The 22,649-nt window shown below is 38.6% G+C and overlaps 1 protein-coding gene across 1 annotated transcript; it reads right to left on the minus strand.

Annotated features, from left to right (window-relative positions):
- Window positions 1–673: 673 nt before the first annotated feature.
- acss1 (acyl-CoA synthetase short chain family member 1) lies at window positions 674–22,518 on the minus strand. Its single transcript, XM_066681994.1, has 14 exons — window positions 21,980–22,518; window positions 21,353–21,449; window positions 16,743–16,942; window positions 13,006–13,181; window positions 12,585–12,737; window positions 10,211–10,358; window positions 8,223–8,360; window positions 7,315–7,407; window positions 6,984–7,096; window positions 5,588–5,714; window positions 4,897–5,024; window positions 4,551–4,614; window positions 3,706–3,827; window positions 674–3,328 (listed from the first exon to the last, which is right to left on the minus strand). The coding sequence occupies exons 1-14, from the start codon at window positions 22,311–22,313 to the stop codon at window positions 3,152–3,154; spliced, it is 2,070 nt and encodes a 689-aa protein (XP_066538091.1). The 5' UTR covers window positions 22,314–22,518; the 3' UTR covers window positions 674–3,151.
- Between the last annotated feature and the right edge of the window lie 131 nt (window positions 22,519–22,649).

A 22,649-nucleotide genomic window follows, 5' to 3' on the forward strand; every position in this document is an offset into this window, starting at 1 on the left:
ATTACTTGCATAATAAAATGTAAAAAAAAAAGCTTCGAAGACTGAGCAATACTCGTAATTAACGATATGGCATGGTAAACACAAGAGTTTATGGCAAACATGCTGCTATAAACTAACAATAATTAGGTGTACAAAGCTCATATTAAATGTTGAATGATGCCTGCTACATTTTCTTTTATTTTCGGCACATTGCTGACCTCTGTAGTTTTAAAAGTGGAAATTCATTATAAAGCCAACTTGACTTGGCTGCAGTCCACAAACCTTTGCCACTATAGTGTATGTATTAGGCACGTAGACTTGACTAGAATACACAAATGTTTTTATTTAATAATATATACACTATATGGCCAAAAGTCCTAATTCATCCTGACACTACAAATTTCTCCAAAACTATTGGATAGATGTCCATTCTCTCCAGAGGAAACAGGACTACTGCTCCACAGCCCAATACTGGGGGCTTTATATCCCTCTTGCCAAGGCTTGGCCTGAAGTATAGTGACCTGGGCTCATGTGCAGCTGTTCCAGACCACAATTCATGCACTTTAAAGTAGCTGCATTACAAATTATAAAGTGTGTCTATAAACCTCTGAACATACGTTTTTGGCTTAGAAAACAACAACAACAACAGCAAAAAAACCCACAAATAGACAAAGTGTATTTATATAAAAGTCTTTATATTCACATTTAAGTACAGGAAGGAGTAGACAGGTGTTAGAAATACTGATGCAATATTTCTGACATTAAATATGCAGAGCTTTTTTTAAGACAGTTTTGGACGGTTTTATCTGTCACAAAGCAATGGTAAATAACACGTGTATTGTTAATAGTACATTTCAAGAAAAATAGACAAAATCTTGTATCTGCAATGTAGCTACATTTACAGAAGCGAAAATACCTTCTTAAGTTTGTATTGGAACTAATGAAACAGGATTATTCTAGGCTGTTTAAGAACTTTTTTTTTTGGTCCAATTACTGAAAATGGCAAGTTTTGGCAAGACAGTGACAAGATACAAGTCAATACATGACTGCAGTTTTGTTGTATTTTAATGCTGTAGAAGGACAATACTGAGAGTTGGCATATGGCACATAGACACCTCAGACGTACCTAAAGAACATGTATTATTCTGTATAAAATTTATAATTCAAAAAATCCCAAAGCTGAATATATTCAGTACAAAGTAGACAGCAGAGACCAAACAGAGTCTAAGTCCAGTCTTGGTGTCCCACAGTTCTGGAAAATTAAGTCCTTTATCAGCTGTAACACATTTTGTGTCTGTTAATGATTAATAACCTAATGACCTGAAAAGGGTAGAAATGTGTTGGTCCAGGACCACATTTGGACATCACTGACAAAAAAAGCTGTGTTTCAAGTGCAGGTCAAATCAGATTGTTCACATTGCAATTTAGAAGTGACAAAATGCAATGTGTGTGGTCAGACTTCAGTCATGTTTGCTGGCGTAGCTCCCTTGTTTGGTAATGACGCAGGATAAAATGATGAAAAAAAAAAAAAACCCACACGTGAAAACTGATCTGACAAGTCAAGCTGTGGTCACATGTTCAGACATCTTATATGAACCAGATTTTAATTGTCATAATGAGGATTGAATTAGAGTGATAGAGTCAGACTTCATGTTGTTTTTCCATTCAGACAACAGAACATCTGTCCTGCTCAGTTTGAATATGCCAGAAAGATCAGATTTAATCTGCATGTGAACAAGTCCAAAATATCATAAAGGCACATTAAAACACACCCATACCAGAAAGGCTTTAACACAATTCACATACTTATAAAATCTGAAATCCACAGGTTTTTAGATACTCCACAGGTTTAATCTGTTTTAAAGTTTTACTATGTATTAAATGTTTTCTTTAGAATTAGGGCTGCCACAAATAATTAATCTTTAATATAAACCAAACACTACACATTTAATGTCAGATAGTAATTTGGTAACATATAATAATGGGCCCAGTTTCCCAAAAACTTATTGTTAAGTTGGTCTTAACAGGGACAGAGTTCACTGTAATGCTCACTCTACCACTTAAGAATCTTCATTGTTCTAAGATGCTTTTGGGAAACCCAGCCCTGATTTGTCTTGCAACTTAAAACAGTTTGGATGACAACTTATGCACATTTATTGCCACATACTGTTATTGTAAATCACTTCAATATTTGAGTCTTTTTTGACTGCTGTTAAACATCAATATGATTACCTTATACGTTTATCACTCGTCATGGCACATTGTTTGATTCACGTTATATAGGAGGCCATTCATTTATTTAATAATTTAAAATGGATAGTTTTGGTCAATTTAACAGCAGTTTTGTTTTCTGTTTTGACTTTTTTTTAAAAAATTAAAGTACATTAGAACATAAATCATATTTTAAGGTTCATATAAAAAAAGCAATCTGAATTAAAGCTGTTCATGAAAAATGTATTTTTCTTAAAATGAATACTCTGGAATGTTTAAAATAGTATACACGGGATGCAACTGTTCACTTCATTTGTATACTGTGGCAGCCCTGGGTAAAATACATGTTAAAGAAGCAATAAATCATTCTCTCCCATGATTCTACTTCATGTTATGAGACGTTATGAAATGTTATTCTGACACCTTGTGGCCTGGATATGTAAGAGATTCTGTACCAAACCTTTTATAAACATGCCTGCTGCCCAGTGGAACTAATCTGTCTCTGCTTTAGTCAGAGACTACTAAGCAGTTTGATTCTTTATCTAATTGAGTTAAAGTTTATACAAACCAATACAAAAATGTTTCATTAATATGAAGCAATAGCTTCCTAGAAATAGCACCTCGTAGATTAGCCCTTTAATGGGACTGAGTTTCTGGAAAATAGCGCCCATAGTGATTTGATTCCTAACTGAGAGTGAGTGAATTACAGGCCAGTCCCAAAAGGCCCTTCATGTCTAAAAATGTAAAAATAATTAGTAATCAGTTTTATAAATATGGCTTAATGTAAAATTGACTCACTGTCCCTTTAAAACACTGCTAATTCGTATCTAAATATCTGAAATCAGTGTGAATGTATAAGACTATTGCATTTATCCCCTTAATCACACTTCATGGACTTATTTGTTCACTTGATTTTCATATGACTCACATATGTCTTCAAGTATTGGCCTTAAGACTTATTTCAGGCTTTAGCCAAGCGGCTCTTATAGCGCTGGTGTTCCTCAATAATCTCCATGACGACAGAGGGGTCATCCAACGTAGACACATCTCCAAGGCTGTCCGTCTGCTCCATAGCCACTTTCCGGAGAATTCTCCTCATAATTTTTCCTGAGCGTGTCTTTGGAAGTCTCTTCACCACCTGAGACACAAAGCCTTCACTCAGATGTTCAAAGGCATTCTACCCTTCACATGCACTACTGTATATGTCTAAAACTTTATAGGCACCCTCCGATACTTCAAGATGCAGCCATTATGGAGCAGCTATGCCCTAGCTTAAGCTCACAAACACAAATCCTGGCTACAACAAAGTTTCCAACATTTAGCCTGAAGCCTTCACGGATTAGCTAAATCTGTTACTGCAGAAAACAAACCAATAGTGCATATAATACCACTTAGAGTACCATATATTAAACAAATGATAACTTGCATATCCTGAGAGTTGGAAGTAGAGGATGCATTAGAGTGAGAAGCACAAATAGAGCAAAAGACCTGTTTGTGTATGTTGTGTATACTAACCAGAAAGTGGTCAGGAACGGCATATTTAGCTATTTTTGTGGCCACCAGCTTTTTCAGCTCCTCGATCACCTTGCCCTGCTGCTCAGACACGTTCTCCTTTAGCACCACAAATGCAAATGCAACTGATCGAAAAAAGAAAAAAGGAAAATAAGACGCTTTTCCTTTAGATCGAATTCTCATTTAAAAAGGCTTCGGCATTTGAAATGTTTTCTTTGCACAGTTTTCCATTACGTATAGAGTTTAAATGATTGCAATTCATAGCATTTACATTTTACACAGCATCCCAGATTTCTGGAAGTGGGTTTTGTATTTGTTACTAAATATTGGGTCATCATTTTTAATTACATAGTGCAATAAATCTCCAAATAAAAATACATTAAATAAAAATGTATAAATCTATCAAAATCTATAGTGTTGACATGTCATTGAGTTTTATACAATAAGCAAAATTATCATTGTAGGTATTTCTTTTTTATTAGTTTTTTTGTTGTACCACAAAATTTTCACTAGGGGGAATCATTTTACTAGAATTAATGTTAGAGTTTTCATAATGTCTCAGGAATACAATTTGTTTCACCTACAAATAAATTGCCATCAGTGTTCTAATTTGAACTTATATTTTATTTTTCTAGCAAGTCTTCATCATGTTATCAAACAGTCATAGAGACATCTAATGACCTGGGTGTATCAAATATTATATACTAAATGTGGGGTGCCTACTCTGTGGAGTATAAACTTGTTCATGTTGTATATTTACATTTACATTTTCAAGACAGCGGTTCTCAGTCTTAGTCCTGGTGTATCTCTGAGAGACACTGAACAAATATGTGATGTAAGTAACTTACCCTCTCCTTTAATGTCATGAGAAACGCCCACAACTGCAGTCTCAGGAACGTCTGGGTGTTCATCCTGCATCAGAAAACTTTACCAGTGACTGAAACACACTATGTTCAAACTTTGTGTACACAGATCATTTGTAATCCCAGTTATGTTAAAGTTAAAATACAAAGGACACTTACTGCATGATCTAAAATAAAAAACATTAAGTGAAACATGAAGCTAAGGTTACCCAGGCGTTGGAATAGCTCCAGTTTGTGGTGTGTCAGAGATCCATCTCATTCAAGTCTCATAAAGTAATTGCAATGATACATCACTCAAGACTGTAAAGAATAATAAAACACTGGTTCTCACCAGAGCATCCTCTATCTCAGCAGTACCCAGTCGATGGCCGCTGATATTGATGACATCATCCATGCGTCCAGTGATCTGGTAGTATCCATCTTTAGAGCGATATGCTCCATCACCAGTAAAATAATGACCTGCCCACAGAGTTAATATACACTTTTTACATCAAATTTAATTATTCTCATGGTTCTAATATATATACAGTGTTTGGACACATCTCATTGAATGGTTTTTCTTTATTTTTGCAGGACCACCTACCGGGCCAGCCTACAAGAGACATTTTTGCTTACTGACTGATTGAGTGACTTACTGAATGTTGAAACACGCATGTGCGAGTAGGAACTGTTACTTCAGCCGTATTTCACAGAGCAATCTTAAGGTGGTGCTACTACACCGTCTGTTGTTAGTTCAGCCATATTTTACATTCCAGTTCATGAACTAAATTTGAAACCATTCTGAGTGTTTCCACCGACATAAACTGGTTCGCAAACTAGAAGAATTAGTTCCCAGCTGGAACCAATGAAGAGTAGATTCTTCAGTGTGAGCCGTGGCTGAATAATAGGAAATAAGACAGAAACACTCTCCATTTGTGTGTGTTTCTGGGGCTGTGTTTGGTGCAACACCATGTGTCTTTGGTGGTTAAAAAAGGCATAATAACCATAAACCACTTGACCACTTGCATATGTAATTTACTTACCAGGATAGGGTTTAAAGTACGCCTCTACAAATCTCTGGTGGTCTCCAAAAATGGTTCTGGCCATCCCAGGCCATGGCTTGCTGATGCACAGAGCTCCACTGACATCATTTCCTGTTATGGTCTTCCCCTGTAGGCAACAAAGTGAAACTCAAAGCCAGAACTGCCTGAAAAAAAAAACATGTCACTTAATCTGTTGAAAGGTCTAATCTTCCAGTCCTAGTGGTCTTAAGACTTTCAGAATTTTCAGACTACACCCACCCAAAACAGCAGTGAAGTGTGGATATGAATGACTTCTTTTTTGAGCTGGATCACGTCCAGACTATGGTGTGGCTTTTATGACTGTAGTGGAATATGAGTACAAAAGGGCAATGCTGACTCTTTTAGCTCAGCATTCCAAAGGTGGACAAAAGAAGACTTGAATTTTCCTTCATTGAAATTACCATATAACACAGACATATACTTAGGGATAATTATACACAGCATGTCCAAACGTTAGCGGATAAATCTTCTACAGATTGTTTTCTGCACCCTTTGCTGACTGCACACAGAATTTTCTGATAATATTGATTTAAAAAAATTATATTATATATTATAGCTATATAATAAAGATCATGTAGCTGAATGCCATCAAATTTCACAGCAATGTAACATCATCTAGCACATGTAGCATAAATAGAGAAAACCTGTTTCATATTCTCATACCTGTTACAAATGTTAATCTAATTTACAAGGTAAAGAACCCCGAACATTACATGAAATGATATTAAACACGAAAAGCAAACACCCCAGCACCTTTCTCCAACTGTCTGAATAGCCTTGTTTAGAATGCCCTGTTTCAGCCTCTATTCCTTTCAGTGATTAACTTCCTTACCAACAGGAGCACACCACCTGAGCAGTGGGGAGCAGGAGCTCTGTTTTTTAGCCATAATTACAGAGTTCTCTTTTTTCTCCATTCTTCTTCCTATCTTCTTTCTACTTTATATATATGTATATTATAAATAATCAGGGCAGCAGTTTATTTTCTGTGTTCTGACTTGGGCAAAATACAGAAAAATGACTAGGTGGTCTTGCTTCACTGTTTGTAGGTTGGTAGGCTCAATATCTCCAAATTAATGTGCACATGCACTGAACAAGTGTGTGTGTTTTTTTTTTAAATATAATAATATGGCTCTTTTAAAGCTGATTTTTCCCATTTCTTCTTTAAACAGATATTCAGCTGCACTTTTACACCAGATCTTCATTGTATTTTGCTCATTGGCCTTTACCCACAAAGACCTCTCCAAATTCCCTGAAACCTTGGAAGACATTATGTGCTGTATATTGAAACCATACAATCCCTCATTACACTTAAAACCTCCTCAGACTTTAGTGGGGCAGACTCAGTAAAAGAGTTTACCTTCTCATCCATAAGAGCGAGCTGGATACCAAAGAATGGCCTCATGGCCATAGCTGGCCGGATCTCCGCCCCTTCCTCAGCTGGATGTGGGGCAATACACACCCCACCTGTTTCTGTGAGCCAAAAAATGTGAAATATGAAGAAGAACAAGAATATTACAAATGTTACTCCTCTCTATTGACCATTATTGCTCACTAACAGCTAAGCCTATACACAGAATATGTAAACACAGAATATATAAACACAGATTCAACATTATTAATTAATCTGGTAAAACATTACATTTGATTATTTTAGCTGGTTTATATGGGGTTGAATCAGTTCTCATTACCTGTCTGCCACCAGGTGTCCACTAGGGGGCATCGTCTATCCCCCACCACATTATAGAACCACTCCCAGGCTTCATTATTGATAGGTTCTCCCACTGCAAAGACAAATCGCCATTAATGGATTTTATCTCATTTCAAAGACAGCTCAGAAAATTATGTCCATTGTATATCCAAAACATTGCAGTTCCTTTGGCATGAATTGGAGTGATGTTTGTGATCCAGAACTAATCATCCTACAATAAGTACATGACTTCACCACAGTTTTTGTAGCTAAATGGCATCAGATTCTCACAGAAAATGTTACCGCTTCTAGTGTAAATCTTTCTTAGAAGCTCTGATTAACTAATTCAATTAATATCAATAATTCAGAAGAACTGTTAAATGAGTTTGGAGGGGAAAAACATGGCCCATCATCACAGACCCCCTTCCAGTGAAATTCAAGAAAGCGGAGATCCTGATGCAGTTGCTAATTGCAGCCTGCCCTAGATTCACTGGCAAAGGCTCAGGGACTTGTTGTTGACCTCCAAGTTTCCAGTGTCCAGACTCATTAATGTCCAAGCAAAGTTCCTCAGAGACAAAAAATGTGGAGTCCACACGGGTGTTTTATTGTGATTGACTGATAAAAGACTTTGTCGCTCTTATAAATACCTTCAGAAGTGCCTGTGAACTACTGTTTACACTGCAGATAAATTCCCTTAACTGCGTATGCAAGCTACAAATACACCGTTTTAAAACGTGAAAGGTGCCATTTTAAATTTACGAATCACAGAAAAACACTACATACAGCAAAAAATAAAACACAATCCCAAACACATCCAGTGAAGTTTAGGTCTGGGCCATTTCTATTGGTCCATGAATCCTGTAAAATTCACACACTAAATGAACCTAGTAAAGACATGTAAGATCTCACCTGATCCAAGAGTTTTGAGGGAAGATCTGTCGTATTTCTTCACCCAGTTCTCGTCATATTTCAGCAGCAGTCTTATCGCAGTAGGTGCTCCATAAAACTGATTAATCTTCAACCGTTCCACCGTCTCCCAATAGCGACCTACACACAAACACACAGTCACTCATCATACAGTACTGACCTACCACAGGACCTAAAGGTTTACATCAGCTGCTAAAAAGGCATCTTTAGAGCAAAGCCAATGAAGGAGATCTTAGGGTTTCCAAAGATCATTTTAATGAATGGTTCTATAAATGACTACCCAGAATCACTGGGCGCAAGGCAGGAACACACCCTGGAGGGAGCGGCACTTCTTCACAGGGCGACACACATTTACTCTCACGCGCACACACACACCTATGGACACTTTTTATTCGCCCGTCCACCCACCAATGTGTGTTTTTTGACCGTGGGAGTAAACCCATGGAGGAAACACACCAAACTTTTCAAAGACAGTCACCCGGAGCAGGGCTTGAATATATATATTCATATTCATATATATATATTTAATTTAAGCCAATACCATACTTTGTATTTCTCTTTGACTACCAGCCATATGCCCTGTAATGTACATTCTAAAAGTTAATCATGTTCAAACAATAGTTTTACTTAAGATAAACACATTTATTGAGCTGCTTTAAATACATTTTAGAGGAGTAAAATCTTGCAAATGCTAATGCACACAAGAAGCACTATCTAAAGAGGTCTCTGATTAAATGCCTCTTATCGAGGATAATTACCGTTACATTACTGCATATTCTGGCAGAGATGGAAGTATGACCTAAGGCATAATTAAGGGTCATAAACAGAGATAGCTAAATTCAATTCAGAGTAATGTGTCACATTCAGGTTTTACTGCTTCGGGAACAGGTTGAGAACAATTCAGATTCCTCAGTATACAATTGTATCATTGTATTAAATGCCACTACTATTAAGTGGTTTCATTTGAGTTGATGAGAATAATTGTGCATTATTAACTAGAAGGCTGTAAAATTTAAAACAGCAGCCACTGTTTTGGCCAATATCACATATGTCAATGAACAGCTCAACATTCTTGGGGGAGAAGGCACTGTAGAAACATTTTCTTAAGAGTGTAGCCTCCCCACTGAGCACAAACTTATTTAAAAACATTTTGAAAGGGTGACTTTGGGGAACATTTAATACGTTTATTTCATGACTTTTAATAAAGACCTTTGCTGTCATATACCAATGGCTTCTTCAGGACATGAGAATGCCCATTCTATGGTCAAAGAAAATACATGTTTAATGAGGAAAGATGACTAGATATTTATAGAAACTTTGCAGGCAAAAATGTCTTTTTGGCCCAATAATGGCCATATTTGGACATCTCTCATCCATTCAATAAAAGAATGGACACAATGAACTGTGGCAGTCAAAACACCACAGTTCAAGTAGAAAGATTACAGGTAATAACTACACAATTCAAACACTTAGGAAACACTGAGATAGGACCTCTTTATAAGGCATTATCACACAGTTTTAACAAGCTGCACAGAGTTTTGAGGTTGAATGAGCAATGAGAAATATTTATATTATCTCCTCACGACCAAGAAAGCATATAACACAGGAATCATTTCAATGTTAATAAACAAGGAATTACCAATTTTGAACTGTAGCTTTTGGCATTTTTTTATTAATTACTTTAGTAACATTGTTATGGCTGGATGCCATCACATATAGCACAGATATGTTCCAACATCTAATGCAAAGCCTTCCCAGAAGAGATGATACTGTAACTACAATGAAAAGGGTCAAACACTATTAAAACCATTAAAACCCTTTACTTCAGAAGGTATGTTGGCTAAGCAAGAGTCCACAGACTTGAACAAAATGTGAATGCCCGTCCAAAATGAGCACACTGAATGGAGATTCCAATAATCAGAATATAAAAGAAATTATATTATATTAGAATCTGGGGTAAAATGCAGTACCTGGATCTGGGTAAACAGGTGTACTCTCAAACAGGACAGTGGTTGCCCCATTGGAGAGTGGTCCATACACGACATAACTGTGACCAGTGATCCAACCGATGTCTGCTACGCAGCCAAAAACATCCCCGGGAGAGTAGTCAAACACATACTGGAAACACAGGGGACAATAAACCATCAGAAAAGCAGTTTACACAACATCCACCCTTTTAAAACACGAGGTCAGACAGGGAAGTGTTTTCCATGAGCAGGTGACCGGAAGATAACCAGTGGTCAGCTGAATGTGCTGGTTACGACTATGAAAACAAGAGCATGCTTTATCTAATCTTTTACAGCATTGTGATGGAGATAAATTGTTCCTCTGTGGACTCGACAAACAGTGGATTTCCACAGAAGGTTTGACTATATCTCAAAGAAGCAAGCAAACAAAGCTCCACTAATACACAACCCCGGTCCTCCTTCCACTCGATCACTTATCATGATACTAGCCAACAGGGGCATCTGTGAATTTATATAACAAAACCAGGCAGGTAGCATAGGCATCATCAGACTCAATTTACAATCAATTTACTACACCCCAGTAAAATGTTAAGGTGCAAACTAAATTTACAGCAGTAAAATGTAAGTTTTATCCAGGTTTGCCGAACAGAGCAACGGGACACATTACAGGCTAGAGGTGGGCGGATCGATCCAAATATCGATACCAACGCTGGTATTGGTATTGATCAATACTCGTGGAAAAAGATCGAAACTCAAACTTTTTTTCCCTCCCCCTGCTCAGTCACGTTGTGAAGAGAAGCGCGCGCACCCCTTTATGCACAGACATTGGCCATAACAGACATTTAAAAAAAATGTAAAGTCAGCCACACAACAGACATGTAATGATAGCTCAGTTATATGCTTTTGTTAGAGCCTCTTATAACCCTATAACCTAATAAAAATATAAATTACACCACTAAAGCAAACACACTAAAGTAAAATTCCTCATGCACATGTTAATTTAAAGACTGTTGTTTATGAATTGTTCAATTCTAGACAATGTAATATTAAATTAAAACTGCAGAAGGTCAGCAATTACCCAGTTCCCTCACTTTTTCAGTAAACCTCATGTTTGTTAAAATAACAAATGAAAAATGTAGATACAGTTTTGGTAAATGGTGCAAACCTGAGGAGATGTTTACTGTGTCTCTTTTTGTTTGTTCAAGTGCAAATAAACAAAATCAAAAATTTTTTTTTTTAATTTGTTCCTAATTTCTCTTCCATGGCAGATTAGTGCCCACTTTAGTGTGTAAGTCACTTCATATATTTAACTAATGCACAATCTGTGCCCCTACAATTTGCGAGCAGAAGGGTACAGTTGCTCCCCTCTAAATTCTGTGTGTGTCCCAGTATATCAGGTAGTCTATACGCTTAGAAAAAATGCATGGTAAAGATACATTATTGTCAATAAGGTACAAACAGTGTAAATGTACCTTTAAAAGGTACAACAGTGGTTTCAAAAATCTAGTTGTGTTCCTCCTAAAGGTACATTACAATCTACAATTTCATTATAGAACCATGTAAAACAGAAGAACATAATATAAATCTGAGAGATTAAACAGAGCTTATAAAATCAGTACAGTTTAAAAATCTACAATTATAATAGAAAAAGGGACAATTATGTACCCCTATTAAAGGTACAGAATATGAACCACTGAGGGTACTACCACAGTAACAGCAAAATGTACAACCACAGTGACTTTGCTGACTATGTAAAACACCCTCCTCCAAGCATGCTATAATCCAACAATAATGTTTGCAGCTGTTTGAAGGAGAATTACACAAATCAGCTGTACTCTGTACTTTTTGACTGTTATTTTCCACTGATTATTGAAACCATATTACTTAACTGTTACGGAACATGACTAATGTAGACCTAATCTGGTCTGTGACAAAACATGTGACTGCCAGCCTCCCAAGCCTGGTGCATACACCATGTTGCTAAAAAGTTCTGCTGAATCAATGACTTATAGCCACACTGTTTTCACTCCACATTAAAGCAAGCACGAGGTTAACAAAACACAGATATTCCCATGTTTACTCAGCCGCTCTAGCTTTAGCTAGCACTTGCCCCTTTCACCTCTTAAGTGTTTCATGTGTGTCCACTCCTTTATTTCATCCAACACACTCTGGGGCAGCTGCGCATAAGCTTAAGGTCACCACACTCCATGCCAAGTATGAATACACCCAGGACAAGGCTGTGGAGCATTGGATCTGCATTTTCTGGAGTGTAGGATTGAATGTGACACCACTTGTCTGCAATCCAATCCTTATGGCAACGTTTCAAAAGAGTAGAAAGTTGTTGTAGCATTAATGAGGTGTGTGTTGGAGTTTGTACCTGGTGTGTGAGTGAGGCGTAGAGCAGGTAACCAGCCTGTGTGTGGACAATGCCTTTAGGTTTCCCTGTGCTTCCTGAGGTGTAAAGCATAAATAACATGTCCTCACTGTCCATGGGCTCAGGAGCACACTCTGCAGACTCTTTGGACATAGCCTAAAGAGAAAGAAAGAACAGTGAGGTAAAATACCTTCCACGAGTATTGGCACACGTGGTAAAGGGTAAAAAATTCATGTTTTTCAGGACTTCAGCAAGATTTAATTGACATATATTTATGCTTAAAAAGTCCCTTATCAAAAAAGAATTATTTTTAGCAAAACCATGCGACACAAGGGGAATTTCTTAAAATCCTTTTTTTACTCATCAATAGATGAACAGATGTTAATATTGTACATCATTTCCTTTTGGACAAGCCTAACCTCACCTCTTCAAGGGGCGTGTCCAGTTTGCCCATAGGTGTGCTGTGATTGGTTCTCTGAGCCACCAGCACACTCTGCACTGACGGACAGCTCTTCACAGCAGCATCCACTGTGGCTTTAAGATTGATGAGACGACCGCCTCTCACTCCCTGGTTACATGTGACCACAGCCTTGCACTGGGCTGTGTGTGTGTGTGTGTTTGGAGAAATGAGAAAGAGAGAGAGAGAGAGAGAGAGAGAGAGAGAGAGAGAGAGAGAGAGAGAGAATCAGACAGTGTCCAGAACATGTTAATGAATCATCATCAGACATACTATGCCATCCCTGAGTGACAACTTACAGTTACCATATCTAGCTGTAACAGCTTCTTCAGACACAGTGCCATTGATACAAGGTACCACTTTGATAAAACCTGCTGAAGTGCTAATGAAGCCTCCTTGTGGAGAATCTGTAGCATGTTAAATGTGAGTGGACGAGTGTGTGAGTTATGAGCTACTCCTCCTTAGCAGCCTGCAAAGGGGTCACACACATAAAACTAGGGCTGTAACAACTAATATGTTAAAAATCAATTATAAAAATAGTTGGTAACAAATGTCATTATTGATTTCTAGGTCTATCGTTTATTCTGTGGTAACACTAAGACACCAAGATTTCTGATCAAATCGACGAGTTGTTGGATAGGGAACACTAGGTCAAGATAGCAAAAACACATAGTTAACTAAAAAGTTGGGAACAATACATTCATATTTTTTGGATGTATTTAAAAGATCCTATTGATTACAACAGACAGCCCTTCATGGTGTAGGGGTGAAGGAACACAGCCTACCTCCTTGGCAACATAAGGACTGAGATGAAGCAAACTATCACTAGTTGGAGGTAACATCCTCGTCTGATGTCACAACTAAGACCAGCACAGTGCCAAGAGCATGTGACTTAAGAGTGAAATACCACTCTGCACACACTAAACGCTCTTCAGTTGTCCTTAAACCTGCAGGCTTTTCCCCTTTCACACTCTTCTGAACACTTCCAATCCTTATCTTCCACATTGTGGTAAATACAAGCAGTTAAAGTCTCAATAACAAACACCTGCCCACTATCCAGTGAAGGGTTCATTGAAAGTTTAGCTCATACGTAATCCAGCCAGGAGGCACAAGAGGCACAAGGCCAGAGCAGTCCTGAGCAGATGTACTCTAGGAGACATCTGTGCTGTGTGCTGCATGTCTGCCTTTATAGGGCATTTCCAGAACCTTCTTTAATGAACAAAAGTTTGTGGACACCTTCATCCAATGTTTCTTGTAAAATTAATAGCATTAATCAGGGATGTATTTCAGTAAGTGCCTCTACGCTTCTTGGAAGGCTTTACAGTACATACTGGAAGACTGCTGTGTGGATTTGATGGCATTTAGCCACATAAACATTAAGGAAGCCTTGTGTTGATGGTGGATATTTTGATCTGGCTCGTCATCTCATTGGAATTATCACTCCTCTATGCTTGGGAAAATCTATACCCCTCTAGACAACTCCTAGCAATGGGCATGGTAATCTGAGGCTCATGGGAGAGCTTCTTCACCGTGTTTAACTCTACAGCAAAAGCTTGTCAAAGGAGTTAAAAAATTGTATACATACACTTCTAAACAGACTAATTATTAATTCACATAATTTCAGTAGAAATGTTGGAAGCCCAGGTGTCCAAAAACACTTGGGCATGCAGTAAATATCCTCAGCTTGAGTGCAATGGGTGGAAAATACTGACACTTCCCTGGTTAAACATTCACATAAGTTTCCAGTTTTGCCTGTGGTTTGATCTTAACAGTGTGGGGAACATGTGACAACGAGTTCAACTCAAAGCCTGCAGCTATTCTGTGAATTCTGCACTGTTGCTTATCTGGAGGAGTGCAAGGAGGTCAATAATTGAAGAAAAAAAAAAACTGTAAAGACGACAGCTTTTTATCAACAGAAAACATACTAACTCTTATCAGAGATGACCTTGCATGGACCACTAGGACTCTTCTAGGACACAGTTACTTTAAAACTCAAGGAGCATTAATTATAAAATGTCTTAAAATGCTGTTGTTCATATCACTTACTGAAAAGAAATAAAGTTTTACATCCCTTTCGAAATTGTAACTAAATAATGCTGATGTTACTCAAAATGGAACTATAATTAATTAATGCTATCATTCTGCATTTATATATTTATATACAGAATCATTATTTTTGATGATATGAATCATTTGATCTTTTTAGAGGATCTTTGTTACACTCCAGTTTCATGGCACTGACTCCTTATTTTGCCCATGCTTTGCTTATTAACACATACAAAAACCATCATATAAACATGTTAACATATTTTAAAACTTGATTTTCAAGTGATTTTCACCTTTAAACACTTTTTAGTCATGTTAGAATATTATGCTAATGCAGTGTTTGGAGTCTTGCCCAAGAACATTTATTGGTAAAATGTGGCAATCCTGCTCAAGCCATGAATCAAACTCCAGTCTGCCATGCTGGGGGCGACAGTGTATTCCGTTACACTATGCAAACCACATTTATGCAAATCATTTTTTACCTGTTTATTTATGTACTATAGAAAGTTCAACCCATTACACAAAAAAAGTCTCACAAAAAATGGGGAAGCTGACCACCAGCCAAGTGTGGCCTTTTGTTTGAGATGTGTTTGTGTCCTGGTAAACAGAGCATCACAGGACTTCCTGTTCATGTTAATTGTTCATGTAAACCACCCAGGACCAGTATTTCTGGTCTCTTGAGCACCATTAAGGCCTTAAGCAGCAGCACACTCCAAACAATGACACCCACATGGTCAGCAGTGAACGGTTCACCAATGATAACGCCTCTACTCACTGGTCAGTTATGCCAAGTGGACACTGCAAATCTTTCAAAATCTCAGAATCAGTGAAATGTTCACACTGCACAACATTTATAGATTAAACACAACATCTTTAACCTGGAGAAAAAACAAATCAAAGGAAATGTCTATGATGCTAAAATAAAGTTTGAAATATTTGTTGTTGTTTCTTCTGGAGAAAAAAAGATGAACGCACTGCAAAAATTGAGTGTGTAAACATCTTTACCAGTAAGTTTAATAAAATAAACTGACAAACAAGAATAGGGAGTAAGAAGAGGGAGAACACAACAAACTCCTCACAGACAGTGACCCGAGGTGGGGTTCAAACCCACAACCTCAGAACCCTGGAGCCGTGTGACAGCAACACTACATGTTACATCTCTATGCTGCCCTTATTAAGTTCACTGAGTGCAAAATTTAAAAGGCAGCTCTATAAACAATTTATATTTTACAGTAAGAAAACAAAAGTCTGTTTAAATAACTTATTTAATCCATCCTCTTCCCCTGCCATTCAGAGGTTCTAACTAAAAAGCAGCAGCTTCAGTCAATAGACACAGATAATTTCTATGTTAACACATTGTCCAGGTTTACTTTTCATTGAATGCTTTGGTTAGCTACCCAAGACACTTCCCATTCTCTCATTTTTACACCTACTTCTTGCTACAGATTTCCTCACACATTTTTGCAGTGCCTACTATGTATATATCTACCCTACTAGATATTTTGCTGATGATTTTCCATTATTCTGAAACAGCATCTGTTTATGTTCACATGAGGAAACATTTTTCACCAAGCTGTTTCACAGCTCCCAAAAATCTGAAACAGGAAAATCATGACTAAAATCCGTGCGGGGACTTTACAGCCCTTCAGTCCACTCACCGTCCTGAATGCGTCCGGCCAGAGCCTCTGAGCTGAAACCTGCAAACACCACAGTGTGAACTGCTCCGATACGAGTGCACGCTAACATAGCTGCCACTGCGATGGGGGACACAGGCATGTAGATGGCAACCCGGTCACCTCTGCCCACACCATGATGCTTCAGGGTGTTCGCTAACCGACAGGTCATCTCCAGCAGCTCTCTGTGGACAACAGACAAGGAGGGAAAAAAACAACAACTTGTTTAGATCAGGGCAGCACGATGGTGAAGCAGGTAGTGTCACAGTCACACAGCTCCAGGGACCTGGAGGTTGTGGGTTCAAGTCCTGCTCTGGGTGACTGTCTGTGAGGAGTTTGGTGTGTTCTCCCTGTGTCTGTGTGGGTTTCCTCCGGGTGACTGTCTGTGAGGAGTTTGGTGTGTTCTCCCTGTGTCTGCGTGGGTTTTTTCCGGGTGACTGTCTGTGAGGTGTTTGTTGTGTTCTCCCTGTGTCTGTGTGGGTTTCCTCCGGGTGACTGTCTGTCAGGAGTGTGGTGTGTTCTCCCTGTGTCTGCGTGGGTTTCCTCCGGGTGACTGTCTGTGAGGAGTTTGGTGTGTTCTCCCTGTGTCCGCATGGGTTTCCTCAGAGTGCTCTGGTTTCCTCCCACAGTCCAAAAACACACATTGGTAGGTGGACTGGTGACTCAAAAGGGTCCGTAGGTGTGAATGTGTGTGTGTTGCCCTGTGAAGGACTGCCACCCCCTGCAGGGTGTGTTCCTGCCTTGCGCCCAGTGATTCCGGGTGGGCTCCGGACTCACCACAACCCTGGATAAGCAGTTACAGATAATGAATGAATGACTGAATTGTTTAGATCACATGTTTAGATCACATGTTCTAAAATGCTGTTGTTCATATCACTTACTGAAAAGAAATAAAGTTTTACATCCCTTTCGAAATTGTAACTAAATAATGCTGATGTTACTCAAAATGGAACTATAATTAATTAATGCTATCATTCTGCATTTATATATTTATATACAGAATCATTATTTTTGATGATATGAATCATTTGATCTTTTTAGAGGATCTTTGTTACACTCCAGTTTCATGGCACTGACTCCTTATTTTGCCCATGCTTTGCTTATTAACACATACAAAAACCATCATATAAACATGTTAACATATTTTAAAACTTGATTTTCAAGTGATTTTCACCTTTAAACACTTTTTAGTCATGTTAGAATATTATGCTAATGCAGTGTTTGGAGTCTTGCCCAAGGACATTTATTGGTAAAATGTGGCAATCCTGCTCAAGCCATGAATCAAACTCCAGTCTGCCATGCTGGGGGCGACAGTGGATTCCGTTACACTATGCAAACCACATTTATGCAAATCATTTTTTTTATCTGTTTGTTTATGTACTCACCACACCACAACCCTGGATAAGCAGTTACAGATAATGAATGAATGACTGAATTGTTTAGATCACATGTTTAGATCACATGTTTAGATCACATGTTCACAGTAGTCATATCACGTGAACCGCCTGCTTCTACTTAGCTACTACACATTTCACTTTTGAAAAATTTTCACTTTTTCTTCATTCTCGCAAACATATCATTTAGTTTTATATTTACACGTCTTAATATGTGGTTTAAAATGTACTTTTTGTTGTGGTGCAAATTCCTCTTTCTCTCACTGCAGAGCAAAACTACTAGATATGCCATTGATATCTGATCTAGAAATGTTGTTTAAACAAACGTTTACTATTTGGTCTATATCTTTTTGCAGATAAAACCAAACCAAACCATATTTTAACAGAAAAAGCCCTTAAATCCAGGCATTTTAGATAAATTTATTGCAGTATATCAGGAATATTGACATATGGTAAACAGTAGCTAGTTTTCTCAAATTACGTCAAAAAATTAAAAAATAAACATGACATGACAGCAACACAGTTACATTTATTTACTAGTCAATGACATACAAAAAAGTAGAAAGTTTAATTCACTTTTTATTATAATTTACCATTCTCTCCAACAAATGGGAAAATGTCACTTCCCTTGCAAACAGAACTTCTTCAAAAAGGAATTCTTTCACAAATCCAATTCAATGGGGGTTGTTATGATAGTGTGATCTCTCCATACACAATGTGAACTCCATGTGCAATGAAGTACAGCTAAAATATAAAATGTAAAAATCCTGCATTCTTACATGCAGACAATAACTTAAGCCTAACACATTTTTTGTCAAACTATACACGATATGTCCAAATATTTATAGACATCCCGTATAATTCAAAGACTTCAGCTCTTTTAAGCAACAGGCACTGCTGACACAGTCATTCAATTGTCTATTCACAGCTTATATAATCCCCACAGAAGAGCATTAAATGAAATGTGACACTCTAGAGCAGGTCACAATGCTCAATGCCAAGTGTATGCTAGAGGGGTGTAAAGCCCCCATAGAAGAGAAGAAGGGCTGTAGAAAAATGGACCTCTATCCAGTACCTTTGGAATGAGTTGGAGTGGCAGAACTAATCATCCAAAGTCAGCGACTAACTTCACTAATGTTTACATTCCTAAATGCTATCAAATACTCACATCAAATGTTCCTACTGTGTAAAGCCCCACCAGAAGAGCACAGACTGTTTCTGCATTCTGCTAATACCTTTCATTTCCCAAAAATTGTTGGATGAGCAGGTGTCGACATATATTATAGATTACAAACATAATATGATTCATTTGCAATATAAATCACACAACTGTTTACCTGAGGTAAGCAAAGGTGACTGGGTTTGTTTTATAAGCCTTTTATTACATTGGCTATGCCCTTATAAAACTTGTGTTATGACAAATCCTTTCTAGTCACGTTACAGAGTCAGCAGAGCAGAGGTCTGATTGAGAAAGCAACTGTGGGACACTGAGTACTTAAACATATTAGTCACAGTTTCTCTTGTGGAACAGGCACATTCATCCAGCTGTGTCTGCTATTAATGAACTACTTTCATGTTTTGCAATGACCCCTTTCCTGCTGGCATATGGATCCAGGAAAAGAGGCTGCCATCGTCAGCACTTCCCCCAACCACCAGACCCTTTACAGCCCTTCATGGCAATGGTTTTAAGTTCTTGTAGAAATTGGCACTTTTTGGCTGGTGTTGACGTATATTAGCATTGTTTAAGTTTAACTGTAGAAATCCAGAAATCCAGGTTAGGCTGCAGAATTATGCAGAAATTCCAAAGGAATTTATCTCCTGGTTTCCATGCACTATGAATATATTTTGTTATCGCAGTTTATTTACAGGTCAACTTAACAATGGTTAATAAAAACACAAAGCAGCCAATGAACATGCTTATTAATTTGCATAATGCATATTGACAATTCAATCATTATTAGCAAGCTAAGCATTTAAGGCTGAAACAGTCCTTTAATGACTTTGCCATCACTGACCTTTGCACTGACCTTTGAAGTAACCACAGTGTCCAACTGTGCTACTATTTGGACAATAAAAGTCAATTATTCGCTGTCCTAAATAAGGCCGAGCCAAGGAGATAAATAAGTGGTTAGTGCTGGTAAGTCTGTTTTATCAACCGGTGTTTCCACAGCAATCAGTGTAAATATTTATCTTTTAACCTCTGCCAAGAACGTTAACTTTCCTTTTACACTCAGAAGGATGACGACACAAACATTCTGGTGGTGATGAATGAATATTTGACCTCAGCTTTAAATGTGCAAGATGTTCATACACATTTTTATATTTCCTTTTACAAGAAAATGACTGGCATTGAAAATACATCAGATAATTTATTTGACTGGGCACCAGAATATTATGACCACCTCATTGTTTCTACATTCACCGTCCATTCTCTCAGCTCCACTGACCAGACAGGAGCACTTTGTAGTTCTACAATTACAGACTGCAGTCCATCTGTTTCTGTACATACTTTGCTTGTCATCTGTTACGGGTGGGATGTAACACCATCATTCACCCTGCTCTTCCAAAGGTCAGGACCCACTCAAGACCACCACAGAGAAGGTATGATTTGTGTGGTGGATCATTCTCAGTGCTGCAGTGATACTGAAGTGGTGGTATGAGTGGATCAGAAACAGCGAGGCTGCTTAAGTGTTTAAACCCAATATCACTGCTGGAATGAGAAATGGACTAGAGGATGGCCAACACAAACTGTGCAGCAACAGATGAGCTATTGTCTCTGCCTTTACATCTACAAGGTGGACCAATGAGGTACTTTGAGTGGAGACAGCAGCACTGCTGTGTCTGATCCACTCGTACCATTGCAAAGCACACTAACACATCACCACCACGTCAGTGTCACTGCTGCACTGAAAACAATCCACCACCCAAATCATACCTGCTTTGTGGGGATCCTGACCAGTGAAGGACAGTGTGAAAGGGGGCAAAAGTATGCAGAGCAACGAAGGACAATGAGTGCAGATACAAGGAGGTGGTCATAACATTCTGATATGACTGTAATATATAAACAAACATTTTATAAAGCTGCAGAATAAAATGCATGGTTATATGGTAAACCATGTGTAAGCAGAGTTTTCTGCAAAACTACCATATCACTTTAAAATAGATTTATACAATAAACAACTTTATGTATTCGACTCTAACCTGTAGGTGACCCGCTCCTCTGTTCCAGGTTCATCTTTCTCCCAAATCAGTGCCACTTTCTCTGGGTCCTTCGCGACATGAACGTCCAAACAATTCACTGACAACATCACAAACAATCAATCAGTCACTCAATCAATGAATCAATCATTCCTTTAATCAACCTCTTCATTCAAAAGCAAGAACAGTGTCACAGATTAAGCATGGCTATTATGAATCACACTACAAGTAAATATACTACAATAACCACACTACAAGCAGTTACCATAGTTTCATTAGATGTAGTTGAGTACTTTCAAAAGTAACTTTTCAAACGAACTGAAAAGAAGTTCCTTTTATGCAAACTGCACTGTAGTTTCTTGCAGTGTCATTGCTCATAATGAAGTATAGTTCCTTGCAATTACTCGTGCGGTAGTTACTTGAAATATGATTACTTAAATATACAGGACTTTTAATGTGGTGCAGTTAGAATGTACTGCCTTGTGCATTTCTTACTTTTAGTGTAGTGTCATGTATTTCACAAGGAACTAACCACTAGCAACGTTAAACTGAAATGGGAGGAGTAAAAACGAAAGTGATCAAATGGAGGATGTTGTCAAAAACAAAACAGAATAGTGGTGTGCTCCTCACCGGACACGTTGAGTTTTCCTCCGAGGAACCAGCGGATTTTTCCGGTGTTGAGGTCGCAGTCGCTCACCTGCTGGAAGCTGGAGCTCCAGGTGAGTCTGTGCGAGGCCACCGAGCCCCAAAAAGTGTCCGGCTCCCGCGCGCAAAGCTCGCGCAACTCCGTGTACGTTGCGCCAGCGAAAGCGGGACTCGGCGGCGAGGAAATGTGTCTGTTCCCGCGGTTTTGAGAGGAGACCCCGTGGTTCGGGAGCTCCCATCGACGCCGCAGAGGAGCCGCACCTGCCCGGTAACACAGCGGCAAAAAATATACCGACCTCCACCCACATCGCGCGGCCATCTTTCACTTCTCCATCTGCGCCCCAGACTCTCAACTTTCTTCAACATACTCTCCGCACGCCCACAAGAAACTCTTCTCAAAGACACGCCCACCATTGCCACGTCGAGGGCAGAGCTCTGGTCGAGGGCAGGGGAACATCACGCCAAGACACGCCCACTGGATCAATATAATCAGTGTACTCTACTGGGCATGTCCCGTAATGAGAGTGTAATGCAGCAGACACTTCCTGTAACAGCACAGAGATACAGTAGGCGTCTTTCACAGTGAGTTTTTAAGACAATGGACGTCGCTTAGACAGTTTACGCGGGCTCTGTCGTTAATGGGCGCGTCCATTAC

Source organism: Hoplias malabaricus, chromosome 1 (assembly GCF_029633855.1).
Source record: "Hoplias malabaricus isolate fHopMal1 chromosome 1, fHopMal1.hap1, whole genome shotgun sequence".
Lineage (NCBI taxonomy): Eukaryota > Metazoa > Chordata > Actinopteri > Characiformes > Erythrinidae > Hoplias > Hoplias malabaricus.